The sequence below is a fragment of the Salvelinus namaycush genome, chromosome 15, assembly GCF_016432855.1.
Source record: "Salvelinus namaycush isolate Seneca chromosome 15, SaNama_1.0, whole genome shotgun sequence".
NCBI lineage: Eukaryota > Metazoa > Chordata > Actinopteri > Salmoniformes > Salmonidae > Salvelinus > Salvelinus namaycush.
This window is the reverse complement of record NC_052321.1, coordinates 37983292-38008980: the sequence shown is the minus strand read 5'-3', so window position 1 is coordinate 38008980 and position 25689 is coordinate 37983292. Positions and strand designations below refer to the sequence as shown.

At 43.7% G+C, this 25689-nt stretch overlaps 1 protein-coding gene across 1 annotated transcript; it reads left to right on the top strand.

Moving 5' to 3' along the window:
* LOC120059949 (metabotropic glutamate receptor 1-like) lies at positions 1–25689 on the top strand. Its single transcript, XM_039009023.1, has 9 exons — positions 1–730; positions 3971–4220; positions 11552–11787; positions 15838–16084; positions 16504–16672; positions 17100–17226; positions 22811–23199; positions 23470–24002; positions 24720–25689. The coding sequence occupies exons 1-9, from the start codon at positions 1–3 to the stop codon at positions 25687–25689; spliced, it is 3651 nt and encodes a 1216-aa protein (XP_038864951.1).

The window sequence follows — 25689 nt, the reverse complement described above, 5'->3', positions numbered from 1 at the left end:
ATGTGGAATATGATGTTCTTGAATGCCGTTAGGTTTTTGTATTTCCCTATTTTACTGTATGACGCATTCGTCTCCCCCAGTAACATATTTGAGAGGTCAGTGGTTCCTAAAGCTGGTTCGTCCCGCTTGGTGGCCAGAATGGATGGGGACGTTATAATTGGTGCCCTGTTCTCGGTCCACCACCAACCGTCAACAGAGCAGGTAGCGGAGAGGAAATGCGGTGAGGTTCGGGAACAGTACGGAATCCAACGAGTAGAAGCGATGTTCCACACCTTGGACCGAATCAACTCCGACCCGGATCTTCTACCCAACATCACTCTGGGGTGCGAGATCAGGGACTCCTGCTGGCACTCCTCAGTGGCTCTGGAGCAGAGTATTGAGTTCATTAGAGACTCTCTCATCTCGATCCGGGATGATGACAACAAGGATGGTACCTCCAGACAGTGGTGCATTGAAGGGATGCCTGCGAGTCAGCCACCCGCCACCAAGAGACCCATAGCAGGAGTTATCGGACCTGGGTCAAGCTCAGTGGCTATTCAAGTTCAGAACCTCCTGCAGCTGTTCAATATCCCCCAGATAGCATATTCTGCGACCAGCATAGACCTGAGTGACAAAACGCTCTTCAAGTATTTCCTTAGGGTTGTGCCCTCTGATACTCTCCAAGCCAGAGCCATCCTGGACATTGTGAAACGTTATAACTGGACATATGTATCAGCAGTCCATACAGAGGGTAAGTCACTGTCTATAGACCTATTGTATGTTGTTTTTTTACAAAAGTAATTGCATGTTGGTATTTTTGCCTTCAATATCTACTCAAACACAATTTGATTAAGTTGTGTTGGGGATTTAAATAATTGGCAGAACTGCGGATACTCTCATGTCAGATATGTGTTATTGTACAATTGATTATGATTTTTCATAATTCATAATCCTAATGGATTTAGCTCAAAAAGGAGGGGGGGGGGGTTCAACATCATCCACCAAAGCTTATAGCCTGTGCTTGTTCATTCAGGCCTTCCTCATCCCTCTAACTTAGGCCTACAGTTCAGGAAAAAGGTACAACCTTCTGGGCACACACTGGTTGAATCAACATTGTTTCCACGTCATTTCAATGAAATTACATTTGAACAAACGTGAAATAGACGTTGAAGCCTCTGTAGGAAGAAGCCATTTTTTCATGGTCAAATTCTATGGTTGCTCCAAGCACTTTAAAGTTCATTAACCCTGGTCTAGCCAGAAGCTTTTGAAGGGCTTATTTGGGTGTGGAGAGAAGTGTCAGACCAGTGAAGAGAGGGCAATGTTTGGATTCAGTTGTTGGTTAGGGAGGACGGAATATTCTATCTCAGTGGCAATTTTAGCATGTAGATCTTGGTGGGGCACAAAAATAAATAATGTGGGATGCATGCAAGCAAAGCCACTACACAACACTAAACAATACATTCAGTGTACTATAACGGTGACAAACGGTGCCCACAAACTGTTAGGGCCTACATAAAGCTGTCCCAACAGCAGAGTTCCAACAGCAGTCCTAACACCTTACCACTGCTACACCTGGCTATCAGCGGAGCCTTGTCTGGCAGCGAAACAGTTCATTCAGCCTCATTTACTGCCTTTTAAAATAACATAGCCGATATGGCTGACTTGCTTCAACAAATGTGGTTTCTACTGACAATTGGTCTTTCGTGGGTAAATTTTGTCATCAAACTTTGTCATCAAAGTCTGGCATTCTCTGGATTGATGGGGCTTTCAAGACGACTGGGAACTCTAAGAAAAAAAAAGGTTGAATCATGGTGACGTCAGTGTTCTTCAGGTCACCGCTCTAGAAAGAGGCCCGAGTTCCGAATTTACAATTCCGAGTTGGATGAAAATTCAAAACACATTTTCCCAGTCGTTGCTCGTTTTTCCCGAGTTCCCAGTTGTCTTGAACTCACTAATGTCAGATTTTGTAGTTCCGAGTTAACAGTTGTTTTGAATGTGGCACAAATCATGCTTCATTGACAGCATGGCCAATGTTGAATGTTTATAAAATATGAACTAGGAAAAGAGACCCTTAATCTTAGACTTGGGACCACACAGGTACTCCACTGAATAGCAGGCTAATAATTGATTTGCTTGCAGTTAGCAACACTGATTCCTTCCAAACCACTCATTGTTGAATTTGCGATTCCCAACTTGTTGTGTAATGTTTATGTCCAATGGCCGATGAGCACCGGTACGTTTTATCTATAATTTCTCTTCATTATTTCTCTTCATATGTCAAGGATTAAAAGGATTTGCCAGTAGATTGTCGACTTGATTCATGATGATGACTGCTAGCTAAGATTTTGAAAGTATGATGTTGACATAGCTACTGTAGAAGCTACTGTAGATATGTGATTTGACGTAATTTTATCTGTGGCCAATGACCTTGAGCCTTTTGGATGGACACTTCTAATGTAACTCTATGGCAGCACCCAAGAGGCTAGAATTTTTTAGCTTCCATTATAATCCAGTTTTACATCGTTGAAGCAGATCAAATAGCAATCATGACTACAGTCTTAGAAAAAAAGGTGGTATCTATAACCTAAAAGGGTTCGTCGGCTGTCCCCATACGAGAACCCTTTGATGAACCCAAAAGGGTTCTACCTGGAACCAAAATGGTTAGTCAAAGGGTTCTCCTATGGGGACAGCTGATGACCCTTTTTTCTAAGAGTGTACTTCATCTCCCACATAAAGGTACTACAATAGAAGCTTTTACATGACGGCATCCCTTGCAATGATTTGTGTTGATGTTCCCAAAGATATAATTTTGTTTTGTTGGTTTAACATGGCAATAGCATACTTACAACTTGCTTCTGTCCTCTGTTTAGAAATGAATGTGTGCAACATACTACCACAACTCACTAGTCACTACCTCAACTCCACAAAATTCTTGAGTTATATGAATTGAATCTTTGGAGGATTTCGTGAACCAAGTTTTCCAGAAATGTCTGTCCTACTAAATCTTACTGGGGAGGTGATGGCAGGTAATCCACCAGGTATCCAGCTGTCAGAAAGTATCCTGGTGAGACGACTGTTGGTTAATGACTGCATTTAAGAGGTTAGATAGAAATATATATGCTGTCCTTATCCACAAACTCTCTGCAACATGATGTAATTCAGTCAAGATGATTCATTCGATTAATTCACTTCAATGTTATAAACTACTGGAAATAAATAAGAAATCTATATTTTTTAAATGTTTTCCACCTTTATAGTATTGAACAACTACAGCATATGAGACTGAGAAAACAAGACAATTCTCTGCTTTAGTAGCTACAGTTCTGTTCTGCAGTACAGTAATAAGAGCCAGGCAGTAGGATAGATTATTATACAATAATTAAGATTCCATGCCCCGACGATGAGATATCTGAATGATATACGGTTTATAGCTGCCTGCCTGCTGTGCATAGTCACAGGTTGCGTCCTATGGTATCATATTCCCTCCCTGTATAGTGCACTACTTTTGAACAGAGCCCTATGGGTCCTGGTCAAAAGTAGTGCACTATAAAGGGAATAGGGTGCCATTTGTGATGCGACCTTTGATCTACCAGCAGTGAAGGGACTCAGAGGACTCAGGCAGAGAGTTGTTGATGAACTCATTAAAACCCAACTACATTTCTGTTCTGTTGCACCTTCGTTACTTACCAGACCGATGAGTAGAATGATATGTGTTTTTATTAAATAATACAAGTGACATGAGTTACAGTGACATGACATACAGACTGAAAGTTTGAAATGCAGTCACTAGTTATAGGTTGCAGTGCTGTTGTGTTTGGCTTGTTGGCAATACTTACAGGTGGAGTTATAATTCAAAATGTCTTAAACTTCTTCAGAATGTAGAATATTGTATTGACCTTTTAAATAATATTGTGTTAAAATATATATTTACCTTTAAAGATCATGATATAGTGTTGTTTTTTTTGTTTGTTAATACTGTTTATTTTCCCAGGTAATTATGGAGAAAGTGGCATGGAAGCTTTTAAGGAGCTGGCCTCTCAGGAGGGGCTGTGTATCGCCCATTCAGACAAGATCTACAGCAACGCTGGGGAGAAGCACTTTGACAGGCTGCTGAGGAAGCTGAGAGAACGCCTGCCCAAGGCCCGGGTGGTCGTCTGCTTCTGCGAGGGCATGACGGTCCGTGGACTGCTCATGGCTATGAGACGACTTGGGGTGGCAGGGGAGTTCCTTCTCATCGGGAGGTAAAGTTAGATCATTTTATATGTTCATAATCAGTCTTAGCAATGAGTCAAAGTGAGATATCAAACTGGTGCCTCATGTATCAAGCATCTCAAAGTAAGAGTGTTGATTTAGGATCAGTTTAGATCACAATTAATAAGATGACATGGACAGGGGGACCTGATCCTAGATCAGCACTCCTACTTTAAAACACATGATTCATTAGGCCCCAGATCAGATTAATCTGAACATAGAATGGCAAATTTGCTGTTCTTACCTTACTCCATTTTGTGGAGTGATTGACCTCATTATTATCATATAGTATAGCGAAATTATTGCCATGACCATTGAGGGTTGTCCTAAGTAATATGGTGCTGTTTCTCCCTTTGATATATCATACCAAGGCCCCCTATGGTTTACTCAGTTTATACTTGAACACAATAATAATCATTATTCTAGCAGTATTGGAGGTCCTTCTGAAAACAGAAAGAAGCTTTTAATCACACTCATTCTCATGAATAATGCATGGTTAGACAGCTCTCTCTCTATCTATTTCTACCGCTCTCTATCTTTCTCTTTCTCCTCTGTCAGAGACCAGGCAAACTGGGGAGGCTTGGGTAATATGGGACAGCTCTTCTCTCTCCCCCTGTCAGATCACAGACTCAGTGGGAGACTAGGGTAATATGGGACAGCACCTCCAGCACAGAGCTCAGTGGTGAGGACTACTGAGCATCAAAGCACAGATCAGATTGTAGACATTCCCTCACTGTAGTAAGACTGTAGCTATGCAGTGATGGAGCTAGCTAGTGTCGTGTCTTTGGCTATGCCAGATTAATTGCTATGACATGCTATTCTATAAAATAATTTCTCCGTAATTAATATTACCTGATTGAACTAATCATATAAATATAATTTACTAGAGAGGGACACCACGAAATAATATTTATAGAGCTGTTATCTTCCGAATAAACTCTTAAAGATTTAGTAATATTTTACATCCATAGCAGTCACATTAATCGTCATTTTATTCAGTCTCATCTGAAAGTGGTAAATCCTTGGTTATCTGCAAGAATCCTGGCTAACAAGTTGAATCAGCAATACAAAATTGGGTTTAATTATTTATTTACTAAATACCTAACTAATCACACAGAATCACACATAAACAATTAAATCATAACTTGATCACAAATTGCCGTCATAAAGGCAAACGTCACTAGCGGGCGGAACAGATATGACAGCTTGTTACACAAAGGGAAGGGGCGGGATTTTAGTGAAAGAGCGGGAGACTGGAACATAGGCGAGCTGTGCTATCGTAAATACAGTATCTTATGCATTCTAAATTACCGCCCATTTGAAAAAGGAAAATGCAATAAATATTTACTCTGAGCTGCGCTTCAGTAGGTTGGTGGTAGATGGAAGACCGTATCGCCAACCCGAGTCCTCTGTCCTTTGAAGAATGTCTCTGGTGGTCACTGGATACGTTGGAGTAACGTCGTGTGTAGTAGACGGGATACTCTGACTGTCTTCCTAACCTACGTTTGTAGCAGCTGTTGCTAACTCAACGGCTAGGAGGTATCACTTCTGTAGTGAATACGAGTTCAAAGTTCATACCATTTACAACCAAAGTCCATGCTGATGTTGGCTTAGTTCTGTAGTTATTATCTGAACCATTCTGACATCGGATCGTCATCCTAAATGTACCCGGAACAGGAAGTTATATTTTTGTCAATGGCTTTTATAGTGGAGGGAGAGGGGTGTGTCTGAAAAGTTTATAACCCATGTCTCTTCACAGGGGCGGGCCCCTGGTTGAGCAGAAGCCAAGCTTATGAAAACCCAAATCTCTCATTTGGAAGCTAAAATTACATTTAATCTCTTCACAAATAATTTCATATTCAAACATTTGAATTAAACAACAATTCCATGTGAATCCGATACCTCTGACGTTTAGACTTTCCACAGTAGAGTTTATGTCATTCTATCATTGATGAGAATGTGTCAGAGGGCAACCGAACTGACATAATATACCTTAAGTACCACCGCATATGTTCAGTTGGTCGGATTACCAGAATATAGTTCATTCCCCCCCCAACTTCTGATGTTCCCAGAATCTCTATGTTAACCAATGGGTTTTCTTATGTCACATCAGTTATAGTAGGGAGAGAGAAAAAGGGGGAAAGAGGTATTTATGACTGTCATAAACCTACCCCCAGGCCAACGTCATGACACTAGCATGAAGACCTGCAGGAGTAGTGAAGCTCCAGCAGCAGCTACAACTGTCCCGAATTAGCCTGGTCTTTTTTCAATTGTAGGTTTTATTGTTTCCTTTCACACAATAACAATACAGTTGGACCATGCAGGCTAACCCTGGATAACAGTTTGGACAATTCCTCATCAAAAGACAGAAACATATTGTACATACAAACTGTCACGTTCCTGACCTGTTTTCTGTTAGTTTTGTATGTGTTAGTTGGTCAGGACGTGAGTTTGGGTGGGCAGTCTATGTTTTCTGTTTCTATGTTGGTTTAAAGGGTGACCTAATATGGCTCTCAATTAGAGGCAGGTGTTTTTCATTTCCTCTGATTGAGAGTCATATTAAGGTAGGTGTTTTCACACTGTTTGTTTGTGGGTGGTTGTCTCCCGTGTCTGTGTTTGTTGCACCATACGGGACTGTTTCGTTCGTTCATCGTTTTATGTAGTCATTTTTCCTGTTGTGCGTTCTTAGTGTTTTTGTAAGTTCGTATGTTCAGGTTTGTCTACATTCGTTTTGTTATTTTGTTTATTATCAAGTAAGTTCGTGTTTTCGTCTTTTCTTTAAATAAATCATGTCAACTCAAGAAGCTGCATTTTGGTTCAATCCCTGCTCCTCCTCTTCGGATGAAGAGGAGGAGGAACGCCGTTACAGAACCACCCACCAATCCAGAACCAAGCAGCGCAAGTTTGAGCAGCGGCCAAGAAATCAGGACTCATGGACTTGGGAGGAAGTATTGGAGGGAAAAGGACACTGGGCTCACATTGGGGAATATCGCCGCGCTCGTGAGGAGATGGAGGCAGCGAGAGCCCAAGAGCGGTGGTATGAGGAGGCAGCAAGGAGACGTGGCTGGAAGCCCGAGAAGAGACCCCAAAAATGTATTGGGGGGGGGGCTAAGAGGTAGTGGGCCGAGGGCAGGTAGGAGACCTGCGCCCACTTCCCAGGCTAACCGTGGAGAGCGGGAGTACGGGCAGACACCGTGTTACGCAGTAGAGCGCACGGTGTCTCCTGTACGTGTTCATAGCCCGGTGCGGGTTATTCCACCTCCCCGCACTGGTAGGGCTAGATTGGGCATTGAGCCAGGTGCCATGATGCCGGCTCAACGCGTCTGGTCTCCAGTGCGTCTCCTCGGGCCGGCTTACATGGCACCAGCCTTACGCATGGTGTCCCCGGTTCGCCTACATAGCCCGGTGCGGGTTATTCCACCTCCCCGCACTGGTCGGGCGACGGGGAGCATTCAACCAGGTAAGGTTGGGCAGGCTCAATGCTCAAGGGAGCCAGTATGCTTGCACGGTCCGGTATTACCGGCGCTACCTCCCCGCCCCAGCCCAGTACCACCAGTGCCTACATCACGCACCAGGCTTCCAGTGCGTTTTCAGAGCCCTGTTCCTCCTCCACGCACTCTTCCTATGGTGCGTGTCTCCAGCCCAGTGCCTCCAGTTCCGGCACCACGCACTAAGCCACCTGTGCGTCTCCAGAGCCCTGTACACACTGTTCCTTCTCCCCGTACTCGTCCTGATGTGCGTGCCCTCAGCCCGGTGCCACCAGTGCCGGTACCACGCACCAGGCAAATAGTACGCTTTGAGAGTCCAGTGTGCCCTGTCCCTGCTCCCCGCACTAGGCTTGAAGTGCGTGTCTCCAGTCCGGTGCCTCCAGTTCCGGCACCACGCACCAGGCCTACAGTGCGTCTCAGCCGGCCAGAGTCTGCCGTCTGCCCAACGGCGCCTGAACTGTCCGTCTGCCAAGCGCCGCATGAACTGCCCGTCTGTATTGAGCCTTCAAAGCCGCCCGTCTGCCATGAGCCTACAGAGCCTTCCGCCAGACTGGAGCCGCTAGAGCCTTCCGCCAGACAGGAGCCGCTAGAGCCTTCCGCCAGACAGGAGCAGCCAAAGCCTTCCGCCAGACAGGATCAGTCTGAGCCATCCGTCTCCGCAGCGCCATCTGAGCCATCCGTCTCCTCAGCGCCATCTGAGCCATCCGTCTCCCCAGCGCCGTCTGAGCCATCCGTCTGTCCCGAGCCATTAGAGCCGCCCGTCTGTCCCGAGCCGTCAGAGCCGTTAGTCAGTCAGGAGCCGCTAGAGCCATTCGTCAGTCTGGATCTGCCAGAGCCGCCAACCAGACAGGATCTGCCAGAGCCGTCAGCGAGCCATGAGCGTCCAGAGTCGTCAGCCAGCCATGAGCTGTCCCTCAGTCCAGAGCTGCCATGTATCCAGAACTGCCCCTCAGTCCAGAGCTGTCTCTCTGTCCGGAGCTGCCCTTCAGTCCGGAGTTGCCCCTCTATCCTGAGCTACCTCTCTATCCTGAGCTACCTCTCTATCCTGAGCTACCTCTCTATCCTGAACTACCTATCTGTCCTGAGCTACCTTGTCCCGGAGCTGTCCCTTATTTTGATGTTACCCGGTATATTAGGTGGGTGGAGTAAGAGGGTGGTCATTCTGAGGGAGAGACGTAAGCTGGGATTGACTATGGTGGGGTGGGGACCTCGCCCAGAGCCTGAGCCACCACCGTGGTCAGATGCCCACCCTGACCCTCCCCTAGACTTTGTGCTGGTGCGCCCGGAGTTCGCACCTTAAGGGGGGGGTTATGTCACGTTCCTGACCTGTTTTCTGTTAGTTTTGTATGTGTTAGTTGGTCAGGACGTGAGTTTGGGTGGGCAGTCTATGTTTTCTGTTTCTATGTTGGTTTAAAGGGTGACCTAATATGGCTCTCAATTAGAGGCAGGTGTTTTTCATTTCCTCTGATTGAGAGTCATATTAAGGTAGGTGTTTTCACACTGTTTGTTTGTGGGTGGTTGTCTCCCGTGTCTGTGTTTGTTGCACCATACGGGACTGTTTCGTTCATTCATCGTTTTATGTAGTCATTTTTCCTGTTGTGCGTTCTTAGTGTTTTTGTAAGTTCGTATGTTCAGGTTTGTCTACATTAGTTTTGTTATTTCGTTTATTATCAAGTAAGTTCGTGTTTTCGTCTTTTCTTTAAATAAATCATGTCAACTCAAGAAGCTGCATTTTGGTTCAATCCCTGCTCCTCCTCTTCGGATGAAGAGGAGGAGGAACGCCGTTACACAAACAAAGTAAGTGATGTAACACTGTTATATGGTGATAGTGAGGATACAGTATGAAACACCGATGATAAAACACAAATCTATAAAGCTTTAAACTCTCTGCAGTTGAGTTATGCAGCTTGTGACGTCTTCGTGGGTGATAAATAGGACACAGGATTGGTGCGGCTGTTTCTTTCTGGGTCAAGGAGACTAGCGACTGAAAAAAGACTGTTTTGTAGAGCAGTGCAGTAAGTGAACACAGCCAGCCCATTGCGTTGGGTCCATCTATGATAGAGGAGGCTGGGGATGACCATCCATCTATCCTGGGCTGTGTGGAGGATGAGAGGAAAGGCTTATTTGCAGCGTGGACCTCATTCATCCAGTATGTATCCACTTACTGTTGCAGATGCTTTTACCCAACATACAGTACGGTAGTTTGTAAAATACAACGTTACTTATAGTACAGTATAGAGCTGTAACTTTCGTCATATTCCTCCTCCTCGGACGAGGAGGAGCATGGATCGGACCAACACGCAGCGAGGTATGTAGACATAATGAATATTTATTAAAGCAAAGACGAACATACGAAGAACACTTGAATAGAAACAAAACAACAAAACGACGTAGACAGACCTGAACTTGAGAACTTACATAGACACGAAGAACGCACGAACAGGAAAGACTAGCCAAACGAACGAACAAACGAAACAGTCCCGTGTGGTGCAAACAGACACAGACACAGGAACAATCACCCACAAACAAACAGTGAGAACAGCCTACCTTAATATGGTTCTCAATCAGAGGAAACGTCAAACACCTGCCCCTAATTGAGAACCATATCAGGCAACACATTTAACCCAACATAGAAACACATAACATAGATTACCCACCCAGCTCACGTCCTGACCAACTAAACAAAGTTCAAAAACAACAGAAAACAGGTCAGGAACGTGACAAGAGCACACATGTTTTGCAACCCAATATATGTGTATGTGATTCCTGTAAGAAACAAGAGGCCTTCTCTAAATAGCAGAGGTCTTTTTTGTTCAACGCTGACATTACATTTGCCATTGTCTTTGATTTGGGTATATAAGCTACAGGGTTCCTTCTATGTAAAGGTTAGACAATGCAACAATTATACCCAGTATCCTACATGGAGGTGGTATGGCCTGGTTGAGTGTTTTTGTTGTTCATACCATGCTTTGAATGATGACTTCAATGTGCTGACGTCAGAGCAGCAGGTTCTTGGAGCGTAGTGTGTGTGTAGTGCTGTGAAACAGATGGCTTGATATTGGTGATGTTGCCATGCTGGAGGAGGGAGGAGGGCATTCATTAGTCAATTGTATAATTTTGTGTGCTACACAAAAATATAATATGATTAGCATACTCTCCTGGCAAGTGGCAAGGTGTGTATTTCTATGTATTGTGTTACTGATGAAATGTTATGTCCCCTATAGTGATGTCTGGGCAAACAGAGATGGGGTGGTGGAGGGTTATGAGCAGGAGGCTATGATGAGGTTGCTGTGATGTTAATGTATCATGGAGCACACGCACATTACTCCTCCCTAAGCTATGAAATGAGTACACGCAACACAGAGAATATATTCATCAACTTTATTTCTGATATTCTCTGGTTGAGAAGAAGCTTTCCTGGAAAGAGAATCTCACAGGTTACATGGACTCTGTCTTCCTGACCATTGTTCAGGGCCCCTGCCACTTGGCAAGCAGTTTACTTGAATCAGAAGGTAGAAGTAGTAACACCTTCTGCTCGGACTTCATTTCACTTTCTCTTGCATTTTTGTCGCGCCATACCTTATGCTTTTGTTGTGACTCTTGAAGATGCTGTCTTGCCATCTCCTCCCTCAGGCTGTCCAACTTGTCTGGCATCTATATGATGTAGACAAACAAAAGAACATGTAACCATTTTGTCCCAGTCCCTACCAGAGTCATCTAAAAACTTTCTCAACATCTGTTTCAGGGGACCATTGAAATGCTCTGAAACACCACCCGTTTTGGGGTGGTAAGGAGTAGTCCTAACATTAATGTTACTGTGTCTCTCCCCACAGTGATGGCTGGGCAGACAGAGATGAGGTGGTTGAGGGTTATGAACAGGAGGCTGTGGGCGGTATCACTGTGAAGCTGCATTCGGAGGAGGTCACGTCCTTCGATGACTATTTCCTGAAGCTCCGCCTCAACACCAACACCAGGAACCCATGGTTCCCTGAGTTCTGGCAGCACAGGTTCCAGTGCCGCATCCCAGGGCACCCACTGGAGAACATGAACTACAGGAAAAACTGCTCAGGTAGATATGGGGAGAAAAATATATGATAGAGAATGATAATGGTTTCTTCAGAAGGGTTGCTGACTTACAATGTAAACTAGCATATGGTATAGTTTATGGTGTCTCAACTATAATTACATTCGATTTTTAGATGTTTACATGGTATGTTTGTCTCAAATGGCTAGAAGTTTCATGAAACTGGAGCAAATAAATAGTTTCTGTGCATCTAGCCATACAATAATGTTTTGTTTTTGTTTTATTTTATTTCTAAAACATTCTCCTGGCCAACCAAAGATGATCTAGGTAAATTGAATTTAAAAGGCACATTGGAAAAAAAAAAAAAAGTGAATAATCAGATGAATTGGTTAGCTAAAGCTATATTGATCACTTGAAACAATGCTCAAAAAGCATGTCTTCAAAACGTTTTTTTCCCCACCTTGCACTTTTCTATTCCTTTTGAACTATATGCAGTACCAGTCAAAAGTTTGGACACACCTACTCATTCAAGTTTGTCTTTATTTGTACTATTTTCTACATTGTAGAATAATAGTGAAAAGATCAAAACTATGAAATAACACATATGGAATCATGTCGTAACCAAAAAAGTGTTATGATACAGCCTGGGATCGAACCAGGGTCTGTAGTAACACCTCTTACACTGAGATGCAGTGCCTTAGACCACTGCGCCACTCGGGAGCCCCAAAATGTATTTTATATTTGAGATTCTTAAAAGTAGCCACCCTTTGCCTAAATGACAGCTTTGTACACTCTTGGCATTCTCTCAACCAGCTTCATGAGGTAGTCAACTGGAATGCATTTCAATTAACAGGTGTGCCTTGCTAAAGCCTCTTAAGGATCCACCCCTTTTTTTCAATTTCTGCCTAAAATGACATACCCAAATCTAACTGCCTGTAGCTCAGGCCCTGAAGCAAGGATATGCATATTCTTGGTACCATTTGAAAGTAAACACTTTGAAGTTTGTGGAAATGTGAAAGGAATGTAGGAGAATATAACACAATAGATCTGGTAAAAGATAATACAAAGAAAAAAACAACCGTTCTTTTGTATTTTTTTTGTCCATCATCTTTGAAATGCAAGAGAAAGGCCATAATGTATTATTCCAGCCCAGGTGCAATTTAGATTTTGGCCACTAGATGGCAGCAGTGTATGTGATAAGTTTTAGACTGATCCAATGAACCATTGCATTTCTGTTCAAAATGTTGTATCAAGACTGCCCAAATGTGCCTAATTTGTTTATTAATAACTTTTCATGTTCAAAATTGTGCATTCTCCTCAAACAATAGCATGGTATTCTTTCACTGCAATAGCTACTGTAAGTTGGACAGTGAAGTTAGATTAACAAGAATTTAAGCTTTCTGACAATATCAGATATGTCTATGTCCTGGGAAATTTTCTTGTTGCTTACAAGCTCATGCTAATCGCATTAGCCTACGTTAGCTCAACCGTCCTGAGGACGGGACACTTTTTTGGTTACTACATGATTTCATATGTGTTATTTCATAGTTTTGATGTCTTCAGTATTATTCTACAATGTAGAAAATAGTATAAATAAAGAAAAACCCTTGAATGAGTATGTGTGTCCAAACTTTTGACTGGTACTGTGCGTTTTCAAACTTAACTTACAAGTTGGTTACCATTGTTTAGCAAATCCAGTGATGAATTCTATAGAAATTACTGATGTTTTCAAAAAATATATTTTGATTCAAGTGAAAGGTAAATATAAAACAATGCATGCAACAGTATACAGTGTATATATATATATATTTTTTTAATATTTAGCATGAATTTACGTTTCTCTTTTACATCTCCTTTTCAAAGACTAGTTTTATATTTTTTAATGTATATCCACCTCCTCATTAATAAATCAAGCACTAAGTTTCTCTTACGCTCTGCACTATTTATAACAAGGATATTGATAATTTGTGATAATCAGAGATAGTCATAGTCTGCTGTTCTGTCGTTTCTTTGTATAGAGCTCCAAAATGGTGAGTGTGTATTTTTCCGAATGAACTCTTAAAGCACATCACTCTGGCAATATACATAGAGGTCGACTGATATAGTGTATCATCAATAGAAAACTCTGTGATTTGTTTGATGGGAAGTCATTAACCTTTATGGTTAAGATGGTTTTTCCTAAGCTGCATAGATACCAAACCAGAGGCATATCAACCCTGAAATTCAACGCTATCAATGTATATCTGTTGACCCCTACTATATAAAAGCTATTGGGGGGATTTTATGCATTGCAGTGAGAGCACAACAACTGGTTTCCCTCACACGCTGTGTATTCTCACATCCTCCTGGTTTTGAGATTGCCTGTATAAAACATAAGCCCAATAACATTTGAAAGCATTAGATGAGATGCGAACTGGCTGGTCTGCCTTGTAGAACCTCAAGCTGCATGTTCCTATATGGACCTTGGCCCAATACGTTAAGACACCATGAGGTTAGAATGGACACCACCCAAAGAACATCCAGCCAACTTGATGGAGCTGTGGGAAGCATTGGAGTCAACATGGGCCAGCATCCCTGTAGAACGCTTTCAACACCTTGTAGAGTCCATGCCCCGACGAATTGAGGCTGCTCTGAGGGCAAAAGCAGGTGCAACTCAATATTAGGAAGGTGTTCTTGTTCTTCTTGTTTTGTACACTCAGTGTATAACTCTCACTCTTCATACCCCTATCCACAACCCTATCCAATCGATTGTTGGTGTGTTTGTTTGTACTTGTAACATTCAGTAAGTTGATACATAAAACATTAAAAAACAAGCCTGGCTACAAACAAACACATCTGAAAACTGAGCAATCATTGTGCCCGAACCGTTTGATTCACAAATTGATACGAATCAAATTGTTGATTCTTTCTGTACCGGATACTATTATTAAAGGGCAACTCCACCACTTTTCAACCTCATATTCATTATCTCCAGCACCAAACCAGTGTCTACATATGTGAAAACTGCGCATTTCTACATTTTGTCGGAAAAAAAACAGAACGTTAAAACGTTCTACACGGTGACATAAGCAAAAGTTAAAACAAACTATGAGATTCACGGTGACGTGGGGAGCAAGAACACACCCTCCCTCTGGCTAGAAACTTGCTGCAGCTTTTGAAAATCACACTTTTGCTTACTTTTAATCCTACCGTGTGATGTCACAGATCCGCATTTTTCAGGAGCCTTTCTTCTTATCTTTTTAACCACAGATCATAGAAGCTCGCTGTATTCACATATTATGTAGACACTGGTTTGGTGCTGGAGATGATGAATATCAGGTTGAAAAGTGGCATTGTTGCCCTTTAATATTGCGATTAGTATAAGACCGAGATCAGCTACAGTATGTGCTTCTTATATTGCTTCTAGCTTGCTTCACGCTTGTTAATCGATAGGGTGTCCCTGGACCTAGTTCTATATTGTTCTCTTCAAATTGTAGGCAAATCATCAAAGTGTTACTCTACTGTCTCTATCTTTTTTTAACATACTGCACAATGTGTCGAACCGGTTTAATCACAAGACCTATATTTCTGGCAAACAGGGATGCAACTGGATCGAGGGAGGAAGGAATAAATTAGAATAATAGGTTTTCTTCCTCTGTCAATTAATGATACTATTACCACATTATTTATACATAATTGAATTGCGAGTTGCGAATACAAAATGGTTGGTGACTCCATGGTAACGAGCATTTCTTTGACGCCATAACATAATGATGCCTGCCCTTTGATGCTCCCAGACACAGAGCAGAACAGCACAGTGTGTCCTTCTGATGCACAAAACCCAATAAGAACAATAAGCAGGTGTCTTTGGACACCCTATCATTCCTTTGTAATATTTCAGTCTATATTACGCTGCAAAAGATGTTTGACAATAAAAAAAATATATATTTCATATTCAGCTATGACTATCTATTTCACTTTGTATTGCATAACATTGTATAATCCTTGTATAATGCTTACAGAACTGAAACATGAAGTACTTAAAAAATATATATATTACTTTGAGGAAACAATGCATCCCTAATCTTCCTTTCATGTTTTAACTGTATTCGGCAGGTTACGAAAGTCTAGAGGACAACTATGTCCAGGACAGTAAGATGGGATTCGTCATCAATGCTATCTACGCCATGGCTCAGGGTCTCCATGACATGCACAGCCACCTCTGCCCCGGCCATGTGGGACTATGTGAAGCCATGGACCCCATTGATGGAAGCCAGCTGCTAGAGTTCCTCATGAGGACCTCCTTCACTGGGGTGTCTGGAGAAGATGTGTGGTTTGATGAGAATGGGGACACACCTGGCAGGTAGGTGTAGCCCAGGCGATGTAGAGTCAGGGTCTCATGATGAGATAGCCCTGCCACCAGACATAAAACCAGTGTCACCCTCAGCCCAAGAGGGAATTTCCTCTTAAACTAAGGGTTAAGATGATGGTTTCCTGAGCGAGATGACTGCGGTGTGAATCTGACAACTACAGCATCTACTCTTAGTACTCAACAAAAATCCCCTGACAGTGACAATACTGTTTCCAAATGATTAGGAAGACGTGCCCAGAAGATAACCAATCCTCCTGAAACATAACAAATATCAATATCTATGAATACCAAAGTCCCCTGCCCATGGATGAATATAATATAATCTGTTGCTTTCTCTTTCACTATGAAAACAAGTCTCCATACACTTGAATCAGATACAAGTTTCAGAGCAACTTTCCCTCCACTCTTAGGTATGAAATCATGAACCTACAGTATGTGGAGCCTGGTGCGTTCGACTACATCAATGTGGGTTCTTGGCACGAGGGTCAGCTCAGCATTGATGACTACATGATGCAGATGAACCACAGTGACATGGTCCTCTCCGTCTGCAGCGAGCCCTGCTCCAAGGGAGAGATCAAGGTAGGTGTCAACAGTCCAGCTGGTCTGATGCTACTGAACGATATTATTTATTTATCCATTGACTTTCATTAACACTAGAACGCCCACTGGTGCTTGATTTTTTAATTAAAATAAATCTGCATGCCATTGCGAAAGCAATCTCATCCTCCTTCCCTTTCCATAACTCGTGTTAGCCCAATTTACACCTTAGCAATCTGCAAAACCTTCCATTTTGCAGATCTGTAAGGTGTAAGCAATATGGTGGACACCCCACCACTACGCTGATTATACTTATTCAGATGCTGCATATCTGCAAATTAAGGGTTAAGGCCAAGGGCCTTAAGTAGGGACTAGGGAGAGAACTGTGACCGGCTGTATGGGTAAATTGAGTGAGTTGAGAGACTCCAACAGTGTAATCTCATCCTGTCTATGTGTTTGATCGAAACAGGTGATCAGGAAGGGAGAGGTGAGCTGTTGCTGGATCTGTACAGCCTGTAAAGACAACGAGATTGTTCAGGATGAGTTCACTTGTAAGGCTTGCGACCTGGGCTGGTGGCCGGACCCTGAACTGGAAGGTATAGTACGGTGCCCTTCCTTTCCCTCTTTCATATCTACAGAATTGTGCATAAATGGGTCCAAAACAGTACCATCGAGTTGTTGGGTTATTTAGGAGTGTATGGTGTTTGCTTTTAGCTTTTTGTGTCTTTGTAGAGGTGCCTACATCAACATATACACAAAGCTAATGAAGGATAAAAGAGAGTGCATTCCGGAAAGTATTCAGACCCCTTTACTTTTCCCACATTTTGTTATGTTACAGCTCAGGTGCATATTGTTTCCATTGATCATCCTTGAGATGTTTTTACAACTTTATTGGAGTCCACCTGTGGTAAATTCAATTCATTGGACATGATTTGGAAAGGCACACGCCTGTCTATATAAGGTCCCATGCTTGACAGTGCATGTCAGAGCAAAAACCAAGCCATGAGGTTGAAGGAATTGTCCGTATAGCTCCGAGACAGGAGTATGTCGAGGCACACATCTGGGAAAGGGTAGCAAAACATTTCTGCAGCATTAAAGGTCCCCAAGAACACAGTGGCATCCATAATTCTTAAATGGATTAAGTTTGGAACCACCAAGACTCTTCTTAGAGGTGGCCTCCCGGCCAAACTGAGCCATCAGGGGAGAAGGGCCTTGGTCAGGGAGGTGACCAAGAACCCGATGGTCACTGACAGAGCTCCAGAGTTCCTCTATGGCGATGGGAGAACCTTCCAGAAGGACAACCATCTATAAGAGCACAAGGCGAGACCCAGATGCAGACACAGGAGGCAGATGGTTGAGTCTTGATATTTATTAAACAATCCAAAAGGGGTAGGCAAGAGAATGGACAGGCAAAAGGTCAAAACCAGTTCAGAGTCCAGGAGGTACAGAGTGGCAGGCAGGCTCGAGGTCAGGGCAGGCAGAATGGTCAGGCAGGCGGGTACGGAATCCAGAAAACAGGCAAGGGTCAAAAACCGGGAGGACTAGCAAAAGAGAATAGAAACAGGAATACGGGAAAACCGCTGGTTGACTTGAAAAACATGCAAGATGAACTGGCACAGAGAGACAGGAAACACAGGGATATATATAGTCGTGGCCAAAAGTTTTGAAAATGACACAAATATTAATTTTCACAAAGTTTGCTGCTTCAGTGCCTTTAGATATTTTTGTCAGATGTTACTATGGAATACTGAAGTATAATTACAAGCATTTCATAAGTGTCAAAGGCTTTTATTGACAATTACATTAAGTTGATGGAAAGAGTCAATATTTACAGTGTTGACCCTTCTTTTTCAAGACCTCTGCAATTCGCCCTGGCATGCTGTCAATTAACTTCTGGGCCACATCCTGACTGATGGCAGCCCATTCTTGCATAATCAATGCTTGGAGTTTGTCAGAACTTGTGGGTTTTTGTTTGTCCACCCGCCTCTTGAGGATTGACCACAAGTTCTCAATGGGATTAAGGTCTGGGGAGTTTCCTGGCCATGGACCCAAAATATCGATGTTTTGTTCCCCGAGCCAATTAGTTATCGCTTTTGCCTTATGGCAAGGTGCTCCATCATGCTGGAAAAGGCATTGTTTGTCACCAAATTGGAGAAGTTGTTCTCGGAGGATGTGTTGGTACCATTCTTTATTCATGGCTGTGTTCTTAGGCAAAATTGTGAGTGAGCCCACTCCCTTGGCTGAGAAGCAACCCCACACATGAATGTCTCAGAATGCTTTACTTTTGGCATGACACAGGACTGATGGTAGCGCTCATCTTGTCTTCTCTGGACAAGCTTTTTTCCGGATGCCCCAAAAAATTGGTAAGGGGATTCATCAGAGAAAATGACTTTACCTCAGTCCTCAGCAGTCCTATCCCTGTACCTTTTGCAGAATATCAGTCTGTCCCTGATGTTTTTCCTGGAGAGAAGTGGCTTCTTTGCTGCCCTTCTTGACACCAGGCCATCCTCCAAAAGTCTTCGCCTCACTGTGCGTGTAGATGCACTCACACCTGCCTGCGCAAGCTGGTGGTGCCCCAATCCCGCAGCTGAATCAACTTTAGGAGACGGTCCTGGCGCTTGCTGGACTTTCTTGGGTGCCCTGAAGCCTTCTTCACAACAATTGAACCCCTCTCCTTGAAGTTCTTGATGATCCGATAAATGGTTGATTTAGGTGCAATCTTACTGGCAGCAACCCTTTTTGTGCTAAGCAATGATGACGGCACGTGTTTCTTTGCAGGTAACCATGTTTGACAGAGGAATATCAATGATTCCAAGCACCACCCTCCTTTTGAAGCTTCCAGTCTGTTATTCGAACTCAATCAGCATGACAGAGTGATCTCCAGCCTTGTCCTCATCAACACTCACCTTGTGTTAACGAGAGAATCACTGACATGAGGTCAGCTGGTTATTTTGTGGCAGGGCTGAAAAGCAGTGGAAATGTTTTTGGGGGATTCAGTTCATTTGCATGGCAAAGAGGGACTTTGCAATGAATTTTTATTTATTTAACTAGGCAAGTCAGTTAAGAACAAATTCTTATTTTCAATGACAGCCTAGGAACAGTGGGTTTAACTGCCTGTTCAGGGGCAGAATGACAGATTTGTACCTTGTCAGCTCAGGGATTTGAACTTACAACCTTTCGGTTATTAACGCTCTAACCACTAGGCTACCCTGCCTCCGATCACTCTTCATAACATTCTGGAGTATATGGAAATTGCCATCATACAAACTGAGGCAACAGACTTTGTGAAAATTAATATTTGTGTCATTCTCAAAACTTTTGGCCACGACTGTACACCAGGGATAATAAGTGACACGTGGAGGGGGTGGAGACAATCACAAGACAGGTGAAACAGATCAGGGTGTGACACAATCTCTGGAGCACTCCACCAATCAGGCCGTTATGTTGGAGTGGCCAGACGGAAGCCACTCCTCAGTAAAATGACAGTCCAATTGGACTTTACCAAAAGGCACCTAAAGGACTCTCAGACCATGAGAAACAAGATTCTCTGGTCTGATGAAACCAAGAATGAAATCTTTGGCCTGAATGCCAAGCATCATGTCTGGAGGAAAGCTGGCACCATCCCTACGGTGAAGCATGGTGGTGGCAGCATCATGCTGTGGGGATGTTTTTCAGCGGCAGGGACTGGGAGACTAGTCAGGATCGAGGGAAAGATGAACTGAGCATAGTACCGAGAGATCCTTGATGAAAATCTGCTCCAAAGTCCTCAGGACCTCAGACTGGGGTGAAGGTTCACCTTCCAACAAGACAACGACTCTAAGCACACAGGCAAGACAATGCAGGAATGGCTTCGGGACAAGTCTCTGAATGTCCTTGAGTGGCCCAGCCAGAGCACGGACTTGAACCCGATCAAACATCTCTGGACAGACCTGAAAAAAGCTGTGCAGCGACACTCTCCATCCAACCTGACACAGCTTGAGAGGATCTGCAGAGAAGAATGGGAGGGGCCTCCCGAGTGGTGCAGTGGTCTAAGGCACTGTTTAATCCATTTTAGAATAAGGCTGTAACGTAACAAAATGTGGAAAAAGTAAAGGGGTGTGAATACTTTCCGAATGCACTGTACACCTGGTTACAATACATCAGAGGATTTTTAGCCATATGTTATCTTATACTATTACATCCATGTATATTATTACATGACATTACAGTAGGCCCAAAGTATATTGTCAATTTAAAGTCAATATTTACATTTACTTCCTTGCTCATGTGATGCACTCAACCTTTCTGTTCAGGGGGATACTTCGGGATTTTGGCAATAAGGCCCTCTATCTGCTTTCCCAGAATCAGATGAACTTGTGGATAACATTTTTATATCTCTGCGTGCAGTTTGAAGGAAGTTGCTACGCAATTGCTAACTAGCATTAGTGCAATGACTGGAAGTTTTTGGGCATCTAACTGGAAGTTCATGGGTATCTGGTCATTGTGCTAACGCTAGCTGGAAATTGCGTTAGCACTAGATAGCAACTTCCTTCAAACTGCATGCAGAGACATAAAAATGCTATACACGAGTTCATCTCACTCTGGAGAAATCGACAAAATCCTGATGTATCCCTTTAAATATCCCTTTAATAAGAGCTCAGAGCAGATATCTTATTCACAGGGGAGGCACTATTCCCACAGGGGTATTACAGTCTGATTTTGAAGTTCAGTTCCTCAAAGCCTTCGCAGCACAACACTTAATTTGTGCTCAGCAGAGTTTATTCATCCATGGTTGTTGGTAACAGCACTATTTCACCCATCTGGCCTATACCGCTTTCCTATTTTCAAAGGTGCACCCCATGACACCAGAGAACCATTAATCATATTCAACATGCATCAGACAGCCCTACCTTTCTTATTGCTACTGCTTATGGCTTTCAAGCTCTTCAAAGATAAGATGCTCTCCTTTAAATTAATTTAAATGTCTACCTTTCACGTCAGAAGCATTAGACATGAAACAATGATACTAACCAAAAATAATTGTCATCAACCTTGTGAAAGTGAACATTTTGTTTAGATAGCAATTATTTTAACAACCATAACACAAACTACTTAATGACCTTGTGTGATTATTTAGTTTTTGCTGTTTGACGTTAAAGGGATACTTCATGATTTTGGCATTGAGGCTCTTTATCTAATTCCCCAGAGTCAGATGAACTCGTGGATACCATTTTTATGTCTCCGGGTCCAGTATGAAGGAAGTTAGAGGTAGTTTCGCAAGCCAATCCTATCTAGCATTAGCGCAATGACTGGAAGTCTATGGGTACAATTACTGGAAGTCTATGGGTATCTACTAGCATGCTAGCAGATACCCGATTCCTGTAGACTACAGGAATCGGGTATCTGCTAGCATGCTAGTAGATACCCATAGACTTCCAGTAATTGTGCTAACGCTAGTTAGCATTGCCTTACGAAACTACTTCTAACTTCCTTCATACTGGACACAGCGACATAAAACCGGTATCCACAAGTTCATCTGACTCTGGGGAAAAGGATAAAGGGCGTCATTTCCAAAACCCTGAAGTATCCCTTTAATATAAAATTGGTCAGTGAAATATTGGTCAGTGGATGGATACTGTGGTGATGTTGGATGCTTGGACCAGTGTTATGCTGCAGTGATTTACTGACTCCTGCTGCAGTCCTGTCATTCCCCCTCGCCTCCAATGGCTATGCTTTGTACTACAGCTTGCCTCTCCCTCCCCATGGCTAGCTGTGCTGTGCACTGGCCCTCCCTAAGTAGAGAAGGGGTTTATTTATAGTTGAGCTGAAAACCTACTTTAATACTTGGTGTGTTTTCCAACTGGAGGCAGCGATTACACAGGCTCTCAGATGGTTGATTAGGAGAAAGAAAAATGCTATAGGCTACCCATATTTAATTAATAATATTCAACTGTGCAGAATGACATTTTTATCCACTATAAGTTTATTTAATCCTATGTGATTTTGGGTAGTTTTGTCAATTTGGAATTAAGAAGTGTCAAGTCAGACATACACTGTCTGGGACCTAGGTTAAATCAATCAATCAATCCATCAATCAGTTAGCCTATTGCATACAGTAAGAGCCTTTGTGCTTTGTTTCAAATGAAATATCTTCAGAGAAAGGTCTCACGCTTATTCTCTTTATCTGTGTCTTCTCCCCAGGTTGCGAGCCCATCACCTTGCGGTACCTGGAGTGGGGGAACCCAGAGTCCATCGTCCAGGTGGTGTTTGCCTGCCTGGGCATCCTGGTCACCTCCTTTGTCACCTTCATCTTCGTCCTGTACCGAGACACGCCTGTGGTCAAGTCCTCCAGCCGCGAGCTCTGCTACATCATCCTGGCCGGGATCTTCCTGGGCTACATCTGCCCCTTCACCCTGATCGCCCGGCCCACCGTGGCCTCCTGCTACCTGCAGCGCCTCCTGGTGGGCCTCTCAGCCACCATGTGCTACTCAGCATTAGTCACCAAGACCAACCGCATCGCACGCATCCTGGCTGGCAGCAAGAAGAAGATCTGTACCAGGAAGCCGCGGTTTATGAGCGCCTGGGCCCAGGTGATTATATAGACTTATTTAGATTCCTCTTTGTTCTTGTTTTCATCTGTTTGGTTTGGACATTGGATGCCTCCCAAATGGCACCCAATTCCCTATATAGTGCACTACTTTTGACCAGGGCCTGCATAGGGCTCTGGTCAAAAGTAGTGCACTATAAGGAATAGGATGCCATTTCAGACGCACCTATTGTTTTGTCTTTGGTATGTCTTTGTGTCCTTGAAAAAAAGCAGCATATAAAACCTGTGTGTTCTTCTTATTTTGTATAATCAGCTGGTGATCGCCGGCCTCCTAGTCAGTGTCCAGCTCACCCTGGAGGTTACTCTGATCATCCTGGAGCCGCCTATGCCCGTCAAGTCTTACCCCAGCATCAGGGAGGTCTTCCTGATCTGCAACACAAGCACGGTGGGCATGGTAGCGCCACTGGGCTACAACGGCCTGCTCATCATGAGCTGTACCTACTACGCCTTCAAGACGCGCAACGTTCCGGCTAACTTCAACGAAGCCAAGTACATCGCCTTCACTATGTATACAACATGTATAATCTGGCTGGCGTTTGTGCCCATCTACTTTGGCTCTAACTATAAGATCATCACCACATCGTTCTCAGTGAGCCTGAGTGTTACTGTGGCATTGGGCTGTATGTTCTCGCCAAAGATCTATATCATCCTCGCCAAGCCGGAGCGGAATGTGCGCAGCGCGTTCACCACCTCAGATGTAGTGCGCATGCACGTCGGCGACGGCAATATCGCTTGCCGGAGCAACAGCCTGCTCGACATGTTCAAACGGAAGAAGAACTCTGAGAAGTGAGTTGATGGAAAGAGTCATTCCTGGGCCTGTATTCAAAGAGTCTCAAAGTAGGACTGCTGATATAGAATCAGTTTAGCCTTTTAGAGCATAATGAATAAGATAAGATGGACAGGGGGATCTGATCCTAGATCATCTCTCCTACTCTGAGACGCTTTGTGAATACGGGCCCTGCTCCTGAGGTACCACTGGGATGCTGATTTTGCTTTACAGTAATTCACGCTCAGAGGGCAGAGTCTGCGTACCAAATGGCAACCTTATAGGCTAGTTCTCTACTTTTGACCTGGGCCAAAAATAGTGCACTATGTATTGAATATGGTGCCATTTGGGACACAGAGAGAGTGTTACAGGATATTATGCCAGATCCAGGTCAATGTTCAATTAACAACCACCGTTGATCTGTTGCTGAATATAATTAAAACCAGCATACCCATGAGTACTGAAGGATCACTATCAGGATACACTGTACCACAGAATTAGGATGTATAGTATATTGGAAATACGTTCATCTGAATATATAAATAAATATACAATCCTCAGTAATTCAAACCAAAAATATGCATTTTGTAAAGTCCCCATCAACATAGAATTGATCTGTTAGAGATTTTAACTTTCCTTTTTAAATATGTTATTACATCAACCAGAAACACAGTTGTTGTCTCCACCTTTCTTAGTCCCTATGAAATAGCTAACAGCCATCTTTATTCTGTTCATAGTTCTAATGGAAAGTCTGTGTCATGGTCTGAACCAGGTGCAAGACATCATCCTCCAAAAGGGGAGCACAATTGGCACAGACTGTCTGTGCACGTGAAGAGACAGGAAACAGGATGCTCCAATCAGATGGCCGTCATCAGACCCTTAACTAACACCTACCATAACACAGGCAGCAGCATGGCCATGGAGTTCTCTGACCTCAGCACCAAGACTCTGTACAATGTAGCTGAGGAGGACGAGAGCGACCTAGTCAGATACAACCCTCCCCTTAGTCCCCACATGATGGCCCATGGGCAGATAATGCCCACCACCGGTGGGCCGATGAAAGAGGTGGACGAGGAGGTGGTTGAATATTACCCTCCCGTTGAGCACATGCCCCTGCACCTGCCACAGAGCAGAGTGATCCCCCAGCAGAGAGTCATCATGGACCACCTACAGCTACAGGAGGTGGTGGGCAAGTACAACAGTGATTTCATCATCCCTGAGCTCAATGATATGGACATGATCATTCCGCCCAGCCCTGTTGGTGGTGGTGAGGGTTTTGGGGGCAGGTCTGGGAGCAGTCATGGCAGGCCTGTGTACCACCAGGCTCATCTCATCCAGCAGCATGCAGTCTTGCCCCTGCAACTAAACCTTGGCTCCCTCGACGACGAGGAACACACCTCCCACCTGGAGATGGAGGAGGAGATTGAGGAGGATGTAGAGGTGGAGAACGAGCAGTTTGGCCTCCTTCATGGATACATGTATGACAATGCCCTGATTCACGAAGAAGAGGACGACGACCTCGTTCAGCTCAAATTAGCAATGGAGAATTCTATGGCCCTGATGCCCCCCTCCCCATTTCGTGATACAGCGAGCATGGGGAGCCCCTTTCATAACGCCTCACCCGTGTCCGAGTCCATATTGTGCACCCCTCCAAACTATGCCTCCGTCATTCTGAAGGACTACACACAAAACTCCTCAACGCTGTGA